Below are 17,670 nucleotides of genomic sequence, written 5' to 3'. Positions count from 1 at the left end.
AGTAATCAGCATAAGTGAGAGACTAGACTGAGTCCAGGAAGACCATGAAATAGCAATGTCCTTGGGGGCCATGGTCCCTGATGACTGGGCATGACAGGGATCTCAGGAAAATGTTGGCATCACAGGTATGAGTTATTCTAGAAGGATATGTACACCAGGGCTCAGGATGAGATTTCATGGGTATGGAGAGTAACAAAGTCCAGAATGCTGGAAATAGTGATCCAAATTTAGGAGGTAGGGGGGAGGGTCTCAAAAACCCTAGTGTTTCCTGAATTGAAGGTTGACTGCGACTGATTTAGCTATCCTTCTTTGGAGACTTGTCAGGCACTCTGCTAGGTTGTCCGTATTGTCTCATCCAATCCTTACAATAGCATGAGATAAGCACTTTTATTTTGTCTGTTTAAGAGGGACATGCCTGTCTAAATTCATTAAGGAGCACACATCTGGGAAAGAGCAGAGAGTCTCTACCTTAGGATAAAGCTCTCATTCCTGTCTACTTTGTTCACACCCATGCTCATCTCCTTGGTCCTCCTTCTTTCACTGATTTAGGCTATCTACCAGAAACCCCTCTATGTACCTGCTCAACAATGTGTGGCTTGCTCTCCTGCTTGCCCTTTTTCTCTCTGCTCACCCTGATATCTCAGATTGCCTTACAATTACACTGGCCTTACATTCCAGGACCATGCATTGTTAGAACGGGCAAAGTGAGGGGATATCCTGTGCAACTGCCCTTCGCAGTTTAGGACACTGAGCTCCACAAAGGTGAGGTGAGCTCACTGGGAGGTGAGTTAGGAGAAGAACATGAGTCTCCCACATGCCTTTGTGATTTTTCACTAAGTTCTGTGCCAGGAGGCTGAATAGGATCCCCACACCTTTCTTCATTCAGGAGAAAACTAGTTACCCCGTGCCCTCATCAGCAACCTTGGTAATATTTCTTACCCTGTTCACAGGCTGAAGTGAAGTAGACTGTGCGATTCTTGTTGCTCACAGGATTGCTGACTTGGCAGATGTAAAATTTGGAGTAGTTTTGTGGCTCAACATTGATCACAAGCTTACTACTCCAGAGCTCTTTTGGAAAGGGCCCTGAGTCCCTATACCAGGTGTAGTTGAGAGACTGGCCCCAGGCCACACACGACAGGTTCAAATAACAGCTGTTGTTCACTTCCTTTATCTTCGTAATATTTATGACAGGTTTAGATACAGGATCTGAAGATAAGGAGGATAATAAAAGATGAGACAATGGATTTATGCATTTATGAGGCATTTATGCTATGAGGGTTTAGCCTACAAAGCACAGAGGAAGCTAGGGAGGGGCTGAGTGTTTCTGGAAGCAGAGTTATGGAGAAAAAAGTCCTACAGAGGGAGAGAGGGAGTAGTTTTGCCCTCCCTGAGGCTTAGAACTGAAAGAGCTACTCCTTGGGGTGAAGGTAAGCTGGATCCAAGAGGGAGAGTCATGTACCCAGAAACAGAATATGTTTATGACTATCTGTAGGCCAGAAAGAAGAGGAATGTGTTGGCAAAGAGATAGGCTAGGGTCAGACTTAGTATCTCAACTGTCTCAGCTGCTTAAGGCTCCTTCTCTAGCAATAGCTTGTAGTTGGCACCTTGGCCCTTCTGTCCTTCAAGGGCTCTTGGAATCAGATTCAGCAAGAGTACTGGGGTAAGAGGTACTTCTCTGCACATGGCAAAGCCCTCTCCTGGATTCTGGCAGAGCTACAGAGAATCTCATGTAAACCCTAGCCCATCCTGGCAATTACCAATAGCACTGCATCTGTTAACTTTGGTATCTCAGTGTCTAAAGTAGTGCCTGCCACATAAATATCTGATGAATGGTTAGATGAATGGATGGAGAAGTTATGAGATAGAAAGGACAAAACACTAGCTGAATTGAGACCAGCCTAAATCTTGGATTTAGTTCTGGTGGAGTTATATTAGGTAAGATAATTAACCCCTTGAATTTCCTTCTCATTTGTAAAATGACTGTACCTATAGCACAATGTCAGTAATACAAAACGACATTATCTATGAGGAAGTGCTTTAGGTAGAGTGTGTTAGAGGTCACATCATCATCACTGCTGTAATCCTGCTGACAGATGGGAGGAAAAGTAATCCCAGTGTCTACTCCTTTCTTTGCTAGGGTCACTTTACCTGAAATCCCTTGGGGTCTTTTCATTCTGGTCAAGGGTAAACCATCTGCAGCACCAGTGCAGCTCAGACATCACAGGATTAAAATGTGGCAGAGAATTGACCAGATAAGAGCTTTCCTCCGGGTTACATGTGTGTGTGGAGGGGCAATAAGAGCTCTACTGGGCTGGTGTCCTAAAATGTAGACTCATCTACTCTGTAAAACCCTCTCAGATTGCTCAATTTCCCTTACATACTTTATCTGAGTAATTTTTATACTGTTTTTTTCCCACCATTTCCTGTGATCTAGCCTCATGTCTTACATAGGTTCCGCATTCCCCACAGTGAGCAGCACAGCGCTGAGCACTTTGTGGGTGGGATTTATTGAAGCAGTGGGTATAGTCTGGATTTCAAGATGCCCTCTTTGAGCTATCAGAAATTTCTGGGCTGGACTAAAGGATGATTTTTCTGCTAATCACATCCTGAGAGTCTTACCTACAAGCAGATGTGCTGAAGCCAAACCAGTTTGTGGATTTTAAAAGAATCAGAAATTTTGCAAGCTGATTGTGAAACCATTAGTAGCTTAGAATTGGCTGTGATGGGAGTATTTACCACATAAATTGGTAACTAATACAAATTTGGGGATTTTTTTTTTCTTTTAAACACCACTGTAAGAGACTTTGATCCTTTCCTGTTCCCAGGACCTCCTGAATTTTCAGGCCATATGACATTGGGTAAGTGAGTAAGAAGGGGACTCAGGCCTCTCAGAACAGAGACTACTTGGCTGGTTGGACCTGAATATATGCAACACTTTTCATATGCACTGTTTTAGCATTTTAAAAATTATCTTCTTTGATTCTCATAACATCCTATAAGATAGATATAATTAGCCTCATAATACGATGAGGAACACAAGACTCTGAGACTCTATTGGATGTTTGTCCAGCCCCTTTTCTCTAACAATTGTTTTCTTCAACCCAGAAAGACCTCCCCAGGAACCACGTTTCTGCTTTATAACCTGACCCCTTTGGCCATAAATGTTTCGATCTGGTACACATACCTGAACCAAGTTGGGTTAATCAGTTTCTCTCTCTTGAGAATTTCATCTGAGATACTAAAGTCTAGACTTTGAGAGATAAGTCACGTTAATGGCAAGGATCCATAGACACAGTCTACAGATTTCTGAGGCTGAGGACTCTAGGAATGCCCTAGTTCTCACTCTTCTTCCTGAATCTTCTAAGCTCCTTGAATAGCTCTAAATAGTCCTAGTTTCTTAAATTCTCCTTTTTTTGCTAAAGCTACATAGGTAAGTTTCCTTGCCATAGTAAGGAAACTTACCTAATATGGGCACAGAGATGTTAAGATCATTCTCCAAGGTCATATAGCCAAGTGAATGACCAGAGTTTTTAATCCAAGTCTGTCTGATTCCAAGTATAATGTCCTAGTCCTTATTCCATATATACTGGTTAGGCTGCAACTATTAGGGTAAGTTTTTGTTTCGCCCATTCTGAAAGGTGAAAAACCTTCCTTAATAGCTCCTGCTCCATCTTTATCTTTTCTATCTTTTTCCTTTAGTGTGATAAAGTCTTTGTTCAGATATATTATTAAGATGAGCTTAGAATTGATCTGGATTGATTACAGCAGAGCATGAAGAGAATAGAGAGGAAACCATCTTTTTTTGTTTTCCTTCTCTTTAAATCTTAGACTCATTAACAGAAGAGTTTTTAAATGTCCCAAGGCTATCGATTCAGGTTATGCTAGCCCAGGCTCACTCCCAAGTGAAACTGGCTCAAGGAGAATTGAATAAAGGCAGTCCTGGGATTTTTCTCTCCTCTTCCCAGAGAGAGCCCCCATGATCTCCATGATCCCCAAGCAGCTTCCTGCTAGTCCACCCAGGACCATAGAGTGGAAACTTGCCTTTTGATTCCCCAAACTCACCAAACACTTTCAGGAAGATCTTTCGTTCCTCTTCAGTCCCAGCCTCCTTTAATATCTTCAGGAGGTAGGTGCTGCTGTCTTCTTTTTGGACCTTATAGATGTGGAGTGTGCCATTTTGATGATCGAATGTGACTCTGTCCTTAAATTTAGACTTGAAGTAGCGAGGCTTAGGCGTGTTGGACTCCCATTCTACAATCTTCTGGATGTCAGTGTAAAACCAGGTGAGTTTTTTGTATTTATCAGGCAAATTGCAGATTTGAAGACTCACATTGCTCCCAGAGACCACAACCAGCTGTTCTGAACAACCTGCCAACAAGAGTCAGAGTGAGACCTATCTTAAAGGAGGCAGAGATGCCCTGTAGCCCAGGCTTTGGCCTAGGCTGCTGGAACAGGGAAGAAGGAAGAGATTTCTGCTTGAGAGGAGTGACTATGGTCTTTATCAGAGGGCCTGGCCTCCTAATCAGTAATTCAGTGAAAGTTGGAGATTGAAAAGTGGTCATGGGGGCAGGGAATGTTGCTTATAATTCATCTAGTTCTACCTCAGATGATAAAGAAAAAGGACACTGAGGCTGGCCCAGTAGATTTTCAAATAAAATAATGACAAATCATGTCCCCTCTCTGGGCTTGTGTTTTCTACTGGTTCAATTTAGTTTTCCAGCAGTAGGTGAGGAGTAGAAGAGAAACAAGGTTTGAAGTGAATGGGAGCCAGAGTTATTTAGTGGCAAAGTGTTATAGAAGTTGAAGACATTTAATTAAGAAAAAAATTAAGTTATTTTTCTGGCTTTAGTAATATTTGTATTTGTCATCTTTTTAAAACTGTGACACATGGGATTTCTTTTCTCATTCTAACTAAATTCATTTTTGTTTTTATTTGTATTTACAGTTCTCTTATTTCTTTCATCAAGGTACCCCAAATTATATAAGCCTCAGCTCTAAAAAACTAGGTTTGGTTAAGGAAAGAGAAAAAAAGATGATAGTTAGAAGATGCGAGATGAAGGGGGAGGCTTGTCGACTCCTTTTTGTGGATAGGAAGAACTAACTATATATATACACACATTTATGTGCCACATACCGGTACTTCCATCAATGATGGACTGTGTATACAACAGTAGTCCCATAAGATTATAATGAAGCTGAAAAATTTCTATCAACTAGTGACATTGTAGCAATCTTAATGTTGTACTTACATGTTACTTACATGTTTGTAGTGATGCTGGTGTAAAAAAGCTTTTTATGTGACTGCACTGTCACTCATATAAAAGTATAGCACATATACAATTGTGTATAATACATAATACTCAATAATAATAAACAACTATGGGGAAGACTGGGGAAAATGGCATAGATGATAGAAGCTTTGTTCATCCCCTCTTGCAACCACATCAAAGTTGTGACGGAAACAGAGTAAACAGCAAGCAGAGTCACCTGGCGTCTAGATGAACAGAAGCCCTACAACTAGGGAGAGAAATAAGAAATCACCCTGAAAGGGTTGGAGGTAGGAGGGTGCAAAGACACTAAGCTACCCAGTCCTGTCTTGAGGGGCTGAGTGGGACAGAAACTATGGCAGCCAGCAGGTGTAGACGTTCCTCCTAAAGGGGCCATGCCCACAACTGGACTTTCACGGTGACAGACTTGCTTGCTCTGAGCACCAGTGCCAGGTTGGCTGCTTGGGGGACCAGAGGGACTTACAGGGGGATACCGAATTGTTGGAGTTAGGGCCAGAGGCAAGGCTTTCTCTCGGGCAAAAGTGCTCCTCTGTTGAGCCCTCCCCTGACCCAGTTGTGGACTCAGTACCCCCATAGCTGAGACATCATTGAACCAGATAACAGATTGAGAATTCCTGGAAACTTTGCCTCTCTCAATTCTTGGCCCCACCCAAGCCACATCTAGGTGTGAGTCCTGCACCACCTGCTGAGCAGCGCCAAGACTCACACTGGTAGCAGCTGACTGCAGTTTCTGATGTGGCATCTTAAGGCACCTATAAGCAGAGCATCTACGGATTGCTCACTGAATCTTAAGAGGTGGCCCCAGATGACACAGACTGGGCTAATTTGGCCTGCAGCTGAACCCCTCTCAGGACTGTGCTGCTGGACACCTACTATATAAAACCACACTAATAAGACCAGGACACTTAAGAGCTTTGATTAGTACATAGAAACAGACAGAGAAAGGCAGCCAAAATGGGAAGACAAAGAAGCAGAAACCATATGAGAGAATAGAACAGAGATCCAAGAATATTGGAGTCAAGCAATCTCACAGATGCAGAGTTCAAAACACTGGTTATAAAGATGCTCAATGAAATTAGGGGAAGGTAGATGAACTCAGTGAGAATTTTAACAAAGAGATAAAAAATATAGAAATTGACATGGAAATTATAAAAAGGAACCAGTCAGAAATGAAGAACACAGTATCTGAGACGAAGAGTATATTAGAGGGAATCAACTGAGTGGATAAAGAAGAGGACCAAACCACTGATATATGAGGATGGGAAAGCCAAAGACACCCAATCAGAATGGCAAGAAAAAAGTAACCAAGAATATAATAATAATTTAAGAAGCTCAAGAGACAAAATTAAGGGTAACATCTGTGTCATAAGGGTACCCGAAGAGGGAGAACAAGAAGTTGAAAATATATTTGAAGAAATAATAGTGGAAAACTTCCCTAACCTGGTGAAGGAAATAGACATAAAACCCCAGGAAGACCAGAGAGTTCCAAAAAATATGAACCCAAGGAAGCCTACACCAAGACACATCATAGTTAAAATGCCAAAAGTTAAATACAAAGAGAGAATCTTAAAAGCAGCAAGAGAAAAGCAAGGGAACCTACAAGAGAACACCTACAAGACTAGCAGCTGATTTCTCAAAAGAAACTGCAGGACAGAAGGGCTTGGCGCAAAATTTTCAATGTGAAGAAAACCAAGGATCTACAACTAAGAATACTTTATCCAGCAAAGCTATCATTTAGAGTCAAAGGACAGATAAAGAGCTTCCCAGACAAAAATAAGCCACTACTACATAAAATGTTGGAGGGATTTCTTTAAGAAGAAAAACATGTGTCAAAAACATGAATAAAGTATGGTAATAACTACATTCTTATCAACAAGTACCTCAAATGGAAAAGAATTAAGTGCTCCAGCTAAAAGATAGAGTGTCTGAATGGATCAGAAAACAAGACCCCTATATACTCTGCCTACGAGAGACTCACTTCAGATTAAAAGACACACAGACTAAAAGGAAGGAGGTGGAGAAAGATATTGCCTTGACGGACTTAGAGAGTATTGTGCTGAATGAGATAAGTCAGATAGAGAAAGACAAATGTCACATAATTTCATGTACATGGGGAATCTTAAGAACAAAATAAACAACAACTAAAACAGAAATAAACTCGGACATATAGAGAATATTTTGAGGGCTACTAAATGGGAGCGGGTGGGGGGACAGTGATAAAGGGCAAAGGTATAAAAAGTACAAATGGATAAATACTAAATAGTCATGGAGATATAAAGTGTAGCACAAGGAAAGTAATCAATGATGTAAAAAATATGTAAGGGAGAAGAGGAGTACTGGATTTAGTGTGGTGACCACTTCATGAGTTATATAGATCTCTAATCACTATGCTGTACAACTGAAATTAATATATTATTGCATGCCGACTATAACTGAAAAAACTCATCCAATGTAAATATGAGCAACTAAATTGTCTATTATACTTCAATAAAGCTTAGAAAAAAATAGTTGTGGGGAACATAGTCAGTAATATTATAATAACTGTGTATGTAACTGTGTATCAAATAGGTACAAGATTTATTGGAGTAATCACTTTGTAAGTTATAAAAATATCTAATCACTATGTTGTAAGCCTGAAATTAATATAATTTGTATGTCGATTGTAATTGAAAAATAAAAAATTATTAAAAAAAAAGAAAAAACATTTTCCTTTATATTAATTTATCTATTACGAATAAGGAATCTAAATATAAAATTGAAAAAAATAAACAACTAAGTTACTGGTTTATATATTTATTATACTATACTTTTATTGTTTCCTGTTCTTAGGCTTTACTGTGTCTCTTGATTGCATCATAATCTCTTATGCTTGATTTAATCTCATGTTGTTTTATAAATTTAGCATAGCCTAAGTGTACAGTGCCTATAAAGTCTACAGTAGTGTACAGTAATGTCCTAGGTCTTCATATTCACTCACCATTCACTCACTGACTCATTCAGAACAACTTCTAGTTCTGCAAGCTCAATTCATCGTAAGTGTCCTATACAGATTTACCAATTTTTTACCTTTTATACCATATTTTTACCTACTTTTTCTATGTTTAGATATACTTCAGTACAGTAACATGCTGAACAGGTTTGTAGCCTAGGATACCATATAACCCAAGTGTGTAGTAGGCTAACCATCTAGATATGTTTAAGTACACTCTATGATGTTTGTATAATGATGAAATTACCTAATGGCACATTTCTCAGCATGTGTCACCACCATTAAGTGGTATATGACTGTATAGGCTGAAAAAGAGCAAGAAAGAAGCTAACAGTAGAGGAAAGAGGGAATGTTACCTATGTTACTCCAGTCTCATATACTGTTACACAAAAGCTGAGTCATGTTGTTCAACATCATGTATATATACCCACCTGTTCACTTTTCAAGCACCTATCATTTCCAGACATTTTCCTCAATAGCTAAAAGAGAAAAATGCCTGTGTTCCAGGGCTTTCAAGTTTCTATTCATTAATTCTTCCAACTATTCATCTATTCATTCAACAAACATTTATTAAGCATTTACCCTGTGCTTGGGGCATATGCAGACACACCTAGGCATTTGTTTCCACAGTGTTTCTGATTTGATTGGTTCATTTCATACTTTATACCCTCTGTGACATAATCAATTCAGCCCAAGCAACAGTATTTGAACAACCACTATGTACCTGGCACTGTGCTAGTTCTGACATCAGCAATGCAGACAGAGTCTCTGGCTTCTTGGAGAATACAGTCTAGTAGGACATTCTCTTCAGAATTTTAAAACTATCAGAAATATATTCTAAAGCTGTTCTCCTTCCGTTAATTGTTTCCATGTGGATTGATAGAAGTGGTGACAATAGAAAACTTATATCAGTGTTTATCAACCTTGGCACTATTGACATTTTGGTCCAGATAATTCTTTGATGTAGGGGGCTGTCTTTGTCCATTGTAGGATGTTCAGCAGCATCCCTGGCTGCTGCCCACTAGATGCCACTAGCATCTCTCCAGTTATGACAATCAAAAATGTCTCTGGACACTGTCAAATGTCCTTTGGGGATAGGGCGAGGAGGAATCTCCCCTACTGCATTCTGTTTGAGAACTACTATCCTAGGTCATCTTTGCAGACTCTCCAACAAGTCTGTCATATGCTCAGCAAAATGGCACAACCCATAATTAATCACTTCTTTATTCTCAGAACGAAGTCACAGTCAACCACATAGGTGGTGAAGGAAGGAGGAAATAAAGATACAACATCCTGTGTATGTCTATATCTTAGCATTCATTATATTGAAATGATCTTTTTAATGTCTACTACCTGCCTCTATACCCAACTATAAGTGTCCCAAGGTCGAAAAAAAAATTAAAAATGAGTACTATGAGTCTAGTTTATTTTCCATTATAGTATGATGGTTAATAGCATGGGCTCTGGAATCAGACTGCCTTGGTTAAAATCCTGGTTCTGTCACTTGCCAGCTTTGTAACTATGAGCATGTTAGCTATCCTCTCTGTTTCTATTTTAGTACTTATCTCACAGAGTTTGTGATAGCTAATTTTATGTGTCAACTTGACTGGGCTAAGGGTTGCCTAGATAGTTGGTAAACATTATTTCTGGATGTATCTGTGAGGATGTTTCTGGAATAGAGTAGCACATGAATTGGTAGACTGAATAAAGAAGATCAATATGAGTGAGCATTATCCAATCCTTAGAAGGTCCAAATAGAACAAAAAGGTGAATGAAGGGTGAATTTGCTCTCTGCTTGAACTGGGACATCCATCTTCTCCTACCCTTGGATATCGGCACTCCTAGTTCTTAGGCCTTCAGACTTGAATTGGGTCTTACATCATTGGCTCGCATAAATCTCAAGCCTATGGATTTGTACTGGAATTACACCACCAGATTTCCTGGGCCACCATCTTGCAGATGGCAGATCATGAGACTTCTCTACATACAGAAGTACATAATACAGGTTATACATATATACCATAATATGACTATGCCATAATTTCATGAGCCAATCTTGCATAATGAATATCTTTCTGTATATTTAAATATAGCTTATTGGTCCTGTTTCTCTGAAGATCCCTAACTAATACAAAGTTACACAAGAAAAATGCTTAGAATATAATTTAATTAATACAAATAAGTGCTTAGAATAATACTTGGAAGATTAGTAAGCATTTGATAAATGTCATGTATTATTGTTGTTTTATTATTACCTGTATTATTTTTGTATCCATAACGCCAAGTACTATGCCTAAATTATTGCAATGTTTAGCAATTGCCTATTGAACTTCTTGTATTGTGTCAAAACAGCAATAAAATAAGGACTATGCTTATGATATAATTTTTAGAAATAAATGCCTATATGTGAATATAAAAGAGTGAAGAATATAGAAGGGGTCTAAAATCTAAAAAATAATAGCAGCTTCTAAAGAAGCTTTCACTTGTAGTCTAATGGTCAAAAAGTAAAAGACATCAGTATGCACAAGACACAAAACTGGCCTAGTACATGTGATGATAAGAAAGAGAGGCCCAGCACCACTGTAAGACCAGAGAATTTTCCTGAAGATTCCTTGGAGAAAGAGGAATAAGGTTGAGTCCTATGAAAAAAGAAGAATACAGAGCATATAGACTGAAGTCATAATCCAGACCCAGTTATAATTTGCATCTTTTCTCCTTGTGAAAATGGAGTCTACTTTATAAGGACAATGAGATCTTGTTTGGCAAGGGTGTTCTCAACATGCTCAAAAGAACTTCAAACTGAAATGTGAGTAGGAGGGAAAAACTATAACACATAGTCACTAAGATGGTGAGCTTCTCAAAGGCAAAGACCATGTCTTACTCAACTTTAATTCTCCACAATACTTGGGGACACATTTTCATTCTACACTAAACACAATGTGAATTGAAAGTGTGTCCCCAAGTACTGTGGGGACTTAAAATTGAATAAAAGAATGAATGGAAGAATGGATGGATGAACAAACAAATGAATGACAGGAAAAATGTATACATATGTGTTCCCAATCTTTGCCTCTTCATGACTTCCTACTAGTCAAAAAATATTTTACGCTTTTACTTCCCACTTAGTTTCTTCATCTTTCTTATTTCTTGAGATTAGTTTGCACTAAATTGGCAGGGAGAAAAAGAGGAGAAAACAAATAAGGGCCAATCAGGTTGGTTTAGGAAATAAGGGTGCTACAGCATGAAGGCTCAAGAGAGTAAGAATCTCTGAGCAGCAGATGGATGGTATGTTCTGAAAAGACTGAAAAGGACAGGAAAAGTGTTCGTAGGAAGTGTTGCTATAGTTTATAAATTAGATCCCCCTTAACATTTTTTGAGAGGCTGCAAGTAGAAATTTGAATTACTGTCTAATTACTTAAAATCAATGACTGTTTTTTAAATATGATAATGTACCCAACCTGGACCAGTGGAGCCCTGTCTTATGGCTGTATCCTAAATAAATGAATAAAAGGTCACCAATATGACATGGAAAGTAGAGCAGCAGTGGAGGAGGTACCCAAGAATTAGCAAAAGAAAAAACATAAAAGAGTGTTGAGTATAGTACTCAAGTTTTCAGATATCTGTAAATCAATGCAAGTAAGCTAAGGGAAACATTGAAATATAAATCCAGTATCCTCAGATGAACTAAGACACATGCTTGAAAATAGCAAAGGAAGAGTGAACTTTGTTATGAAATATTTAATGAAATAGTGGTCTGGAAAAGGAACATAACCCTGAAGATAGAGAAGAGCACTAGAAAGAATGCTTGATTGGCCGTAAAGGAAAGAAAAAAGGTACTCTACTTATCTGAAAGAATTCTATAATCCATTCACAAGTTGAAGAAGAAAGATGGATTAATTTTACTAATAGAGATTGCAAAATTAATGCAAAGACACTGTCATACGATTTGAGGGTATTTAGGTGTAGTTTAGTTCGCTAACAGAGGATGGTCTGATAAATTCAGATGATAGATTGATTTTTTTAATGTATAATATATTTGTGTATTTTTCAACTTTTAAGGTAAATTGACAAAATCTTGATTTAACTTCATACCAATTCTGTATTTTAGAAGGTAGGGGAAGTAACCTTAAGGAAAGCCACTATTTTGATTTAATTCTAACAGGAAGAAGTAGTTGAATATGTGTCTGGATGCTTAGGATAAAGTAACTGTGTTTACCTGTAGTTTATAATAAGAAATGAAGCAGCTATTTCCTGCCCTTACTCATATTTCTTATCTGTAGAAAAGCAAAATTAAAATGGGGGGGGGGAATCAGATTAAAAGAAGCCATAATTTTATACCAAAGAGTCTACCCAGAAAAGAGAAAGAGGTTCCAAAGAGAAAGTTCTGATTACTCTAAAAATAAGTCATATTGTTGCTAGTAAAACTCTTAAGGATGAAAAGAGGTGCATTTTAAGATATTGATATGGAGTTCCAGGGGGCATTCTGATGAGATCACCTATTTAACAAACCTGTACAAATCTTTTTTTTAGGAAGTAATTTGGGAGTAGATATAAAGACACCAGATCTGTGTCATGGGTGACAAGATGAATAGAGTACCATTTCCTGAGCTTAGAAGTCTAATGAGTTTAACAAACCAAAGGGCAATGGATGAAGGACTAAAAGGAAGATGAAGAAGAAGAGAAAACAAAAGTAAACTATTCTTTTAAGACATGTTAATGTGAATGGGAAGGAGAATAGTAGGGTATTATGCAAAAGGGTATGAAAGGTAAAGAAAGTTTTTTGGTGTTGGTTTTTAGTTTTCAAGAGGCAAAATAATTAAACTATGATAGATCAAGGGAGGGAAACAGTGGATGGGAAGACATGGGAGAGAAAGAATGTACCTCATGGGACTGGGCTAGAGAGCGTTCAGAACAGAGTTGAAGGCACAGATGTTGGCTGGGAGAGGAGATACCTCATGTTCTGAGGGCAAAAAGGAGGAAAAGACAATGATGTAGAGTAGTTTGGAGGTGGAGGGCAAGAAGTTGAGGGGGTTCCTGCCCAACGATCTCTAGCCCCATTTTTTCAGTGATGTAGGAGGCAAGTTCTTTGCTGAAAGGACAGAGAACTGAGGTAAGAGGCCTTGAGGATAAGAGTGAAAGTTTGAAATAGCCACTGTGGGAAATGAGAGAATTTATCAGGGCTAGTAAGGCTACTCGAAGATTACAGCTTGATTGAACTATAACTCATGATTTCCTCCCTCTCTCTATTGATCCATTCATATATACAAATGTACATCAATTTATTAATTTATTTATTCATCTAATAAATGTAAACACAATGTACTAGGCTCTGTGCTAGGCACCATGCATACAATGAGATAGATCTCCTTCCCTTATGGAACTTCTATTCCAGTGGATCCAGAAAATTAATCAGACAATTTTACTATTAGTGATGTGTTAGGAAAATGAAAATATGAAATACTAAGGGAGAACACAAAAGAGAGCAAGCACATACTTGAATTTGGGGGTCAGAAATGGCTTCTATGGAAAGTGTGAGTAGGAATAAGTATAAGTAGAAATTAGCCAGAGAAAGATGAAATTAAAACAATAAATGTTCCAACCAGAGAGGAAAAGAAAAAATAATATTAAGTGCCCTGGACAAGGGGTGGAGGGGAAGCAAGATTCATTTGAGGAAGTGAAAGCAGCTCAGTTGCTTAGAGCAAGACTAGAGGAGAGTAGTGTTAAAGAGAAAAACCACAGGCCTCAAATGGTGTCACTGTGATACCAAACCTAGATTTTACATCTGACCTAATTGCTGTTTCAGCCTCTCCCAGAAACACAGTCTTAATCAACCAGTCCGAAATTTTCAGGTCAACACAAGTGAGCTAATCGGAATGGAAACCCGGGCAGGAACCTTCTCCATAAAAGACCACCTCTCTTTTGTCTCAGTGGACAACAGTTTGGGTTGCCACCTGTATTTGCATCTCTCAGATTGCAATCCTTTGCTCAGATAAATACTATTTATTCTTTATTATAGCCTAAAATCATTTTGGTTGACAGAGCCTTTACTTTCACATGCTACAAGTACCTCAACTGAACATAAGCAATAGCCATGGTGTGCCTAGCATCAGCTGATAGCGTTTTGACATGTTGGGACTGTATTTATTAGTTTGTTATATAACTTGTTAATATTAACCTTTTAGAACAGGGAAAACAGCTCCCTCTCCTAGTTTCAGGATTGGGTATTTTCCAAGACAATGGTCTTCTGTAATGTTTATGTTAAATCAAGAACACAGAAAACCTGATAAGATTGGTTTTAAACCTTCTCAAGTTTAATAAGCAAGTGCCATTCTTGAGAACTCTCAAACTATCAATAGTGCTAGAACTGTAATACCTGTCACTCACATCTCAAGCCATTGAGAGGAGTGTTTTCCTAGTAATCCTTGAATCTTTTTGCAAACATCATGGAAGAACTGAGCCAGGAGATATCCTCCATGTCCAAATAAGTCACAAGAAATGAGTTATTTGAGTAAAAGACAGATAAGCCTTTCCACAGAGTATACCTGATGGACTAACTTTTACCATTAAAAAAACTTGTTAGTATAGGGGTCAAACAGAGAAGCCCAAGGTAAGCACAGAAAGGAAATGGACCCTACATGCTTCTGGAAGTAATTTATCACTCTGACCAGCTTTTTCACTTATACAACAGATTTAGTTAAAACGTTAAACCTTGGGGAGAAGGAGGAAGATAGCAGACTGGGTAAAAGCGAGGTTCATCTCCTTTCAGGTCTGCATTGAAATTACAACAAAATTATAAAATAATCAACGTGGAGAATCACCTGAAGTCCAGCTGATCATAACACCTCTGATAATATAAAGGAACCACATCGAAGCTGGTAGGAGAGACAAAGCCGCGAATTGGGCTGGACCCACACCTGTGGGTTGTGGAGGATCACCGGGAGGGAGGGAGAGGCTGCAGAGGCTCTCCTGAAGGAGAGGGTGGTCCTTTTCTCATCTGGGGGCTCCCCAGCCCAAGGTCTTAGCCCAGGGAAGAGGAGAGTTCAATAACTCTGATTGTAAAAACCAGAGGGATTCTGGCTGTCTGAGTGAGATGAACAGAGACTAAATCCCTAGATGTCCCTTTGAAGGACATGAACACAGGTTTTCTGACCTGTGGACGCTCACCAGGTCACCGCTGGTGGGTCAGAGGCTTGCGTGAGATTCATTCTGAGAGAGTCTGCACCATCTTTGTGCCTTAGTTCAGCTCCTCTACAGGGTAATCTATAGACTGCACCAGCTTGACTGTGCAGACCTCTCCCACAGAGCCATTAGGAAGCACTGGTCAGAGGGGATCAGCCCACCCCGCCCTGCAGATTGCCTGGGACATTTATTTCTGGATGGCTGCCAAGCTCTACTTTGCTTCAGCGCCAAGCATTCCCAGCAGGAGGCAGCGCTGTGAGCCACATTTCCATTCCCAGCAGGCGACCTGCTCTGTGAGCTGGCTTTCCGAGATAGAGTCAGGCAGATGACTGCTGCCAACATGAACTTGGGTGGATATTGGATTCCTGTGGGCCAGTCCCAGACAGCAGCTGGTCTTGTGATCTGAGACTTCTGCAGGAACTTTCGAACAGTTACCAAAGTTGCAGTAAGACTGAGGCTGTATTGGCCGAACGGAGATCCCGCTTCACCCGAGCCACAAAGTGCCTGCAGCACATAGGCAAGCAGCCTCTTGTGCCCTGCTTGGCTCTGAGGTTGTGCAGTCAGCGCACAAAACAAACCTTGGCTAGGGCAGTAAGCACGTTTCAAGGAAAACAGTTGTGGACAGACCACTGCTGCCTGTATGAGCTGCAATATCTCTTGAGGAGAATGTAGGGGTCTGTATTGGCCTGAAGGCCCTTGACTCCCTGAGCTCTTGCACCATCTAATACACAAAGTGCCTGTTACACATTGATAGACAGTTGCCTCTGCCCAGGGGTAGCACATTTAGGTCCAGGGTGGGCAGCAGTTGACCTTGCTATGACTGGAAACTTGTACAGGGAACCACAGACACAGCATTGGCATGTAAACTGACACTGCAGTGGCAGGGGGAAATTTATACAATAGATCCAGGAGACTCCCAGGGTCCACGCGCCACCCAACATGTATATCACCCAGAGGCTAATCTAGTTTCAGAGACTTACAGCAACTGACAGGCAGTGTTAGGTAGGCCTTGAGGAGAACTGGTCCCTCTGCGAAATTGCCATAGGTCAGGGATGGGGGATAACCAACCACTGCCTACAGCATTATCTCTACCACTTACCTATAGATCCAGCATAGGCAACAACCATCTGCTGATCGCTTCATAGTTTTCACCGTGTAGCCCTGAGCAATTAAAAGCAATGGCTGACCTTGACCTATGGGGAATCCCCTCCCAAGGGGTCACAAAACCAACACATCTGGAGGCTGGCACCAGACCAAAACGAAGCAACTCCTGACTAGTCCCATTAGTGACCCACGTAAAGATTAGTTGCAACAAGTACACAAGCCTGCTAGGGCAAATTAGACTGACTGAGGTGAGCCCCCACAGCAACTCTTACTCTGCGGGTGCAGCCAGTTCCCACAATTAATCAGCCTGAGCATTAATTCTGTCCACTCATATACTAACAACAAAAGGCTTGGTGACAACACAAGATCACACACAACCCACACGAAGATCACGTCCAGAGCTCCTGGCAGAGCGGATCAGAGATAGTGCACCACTGGGCCACACAGGACACCTTCCAAATTAGGCCATCTGGACAAGGCTGAGAGACGAAACAAATATTCCCGACACAAACAAATGTACACAGAGAGGCTAATAAAATGAGAAAACAAAGAAATATGCCACAGATTAAACAAAAGGAGAAAACTCTAGAAAATAAACTAAATGAAATGGAGGCAAGCAACTTACCAGAGACAGAGTTCAAAATAATGGTTATAAGGATGCTCAATGAACTTATGGGGAGAATGGATGAGCACAATGAGAACCTCAACACCATAAAAAAGGACATAGAAACATAAAAAAGAACCAGACAAAAATTAAGAATACACTAACTGAAATGAAAAATACACCAGAAGGATTCAACAGTAGATTGGATGAAGCAGAAGATTAAATCAGTGAACTGGAAGACAAGGTAGCAGAATACAGCCAATAAGAATAACAACAAAGAAAAAAAAGAATTTGAAAAAAATGAGGATAGTTTAAGAGACCTCTGGGATAACATGAAACGTAACAATATCCGGATCATAGGCATACCTGAAGGAGAAGAGAGAGAGCAAGGGATTGAGAATCCATTTGAAGAAATAATGACAGAAAACTTCCCTAACCTGGCAAAGGAATTAGACATACAAGATCAGGAAGCACAAAGAGTCCCAAACAAGAGGAATTCATACAGA

General features: G+C 39.8%; 1 protein-coding gene across 3 annotated transcripts in view; it reads right to left on the bottom strand.

The window, feature by feature from the left end:
• The window catches only part of CD48 (CD48 molecule), a 29,408-nt gene that overhangs the window by 1,068 nt on the left and 10,670 nt on the right, over positions 1–17,670 (bottom strand). For all 3 annotated transcript variants that reach the window (XM_011373051.2, XM_011373052.2, XM_011373053.2), the window contains 2 exons: positions 4,063–4,368; positions 940–1,206 (listed from right to left, as the gene is read on the bottom strand). In XM_011373051.2, coding sequence (XP_011371353.1) covers positions 940–1,206; positions 4,063–4,368 — 573 coding nt within the window. The remainder of the gene's footprint in view (positions 1–939; positions 1,207–4,062; positions 4,369–17,670) is intronic.

The sequence above is a fragment of the Pteropus vampyrus genome, unplaced genomic scaffold, assembly GCF_000151845.1.
Source record: "Pteropus vampyrus isolate Shadow unplaced genomic scaffold, Pvam_2.0 Scaffold217, whole genome shotgun sequence".
In the NCBI taxonomy this organism is placed as follows: Eukaryota; Metazoa; Chordata; class Mammalia; order Chiroptera; family Pteropodidae; genus Pteropus; species Pteropus vampyrus.
Note: the sequence above shows the minus strand (reverse complement) of the source record. Positions and strands in the feature narration are given on the sequence as shown.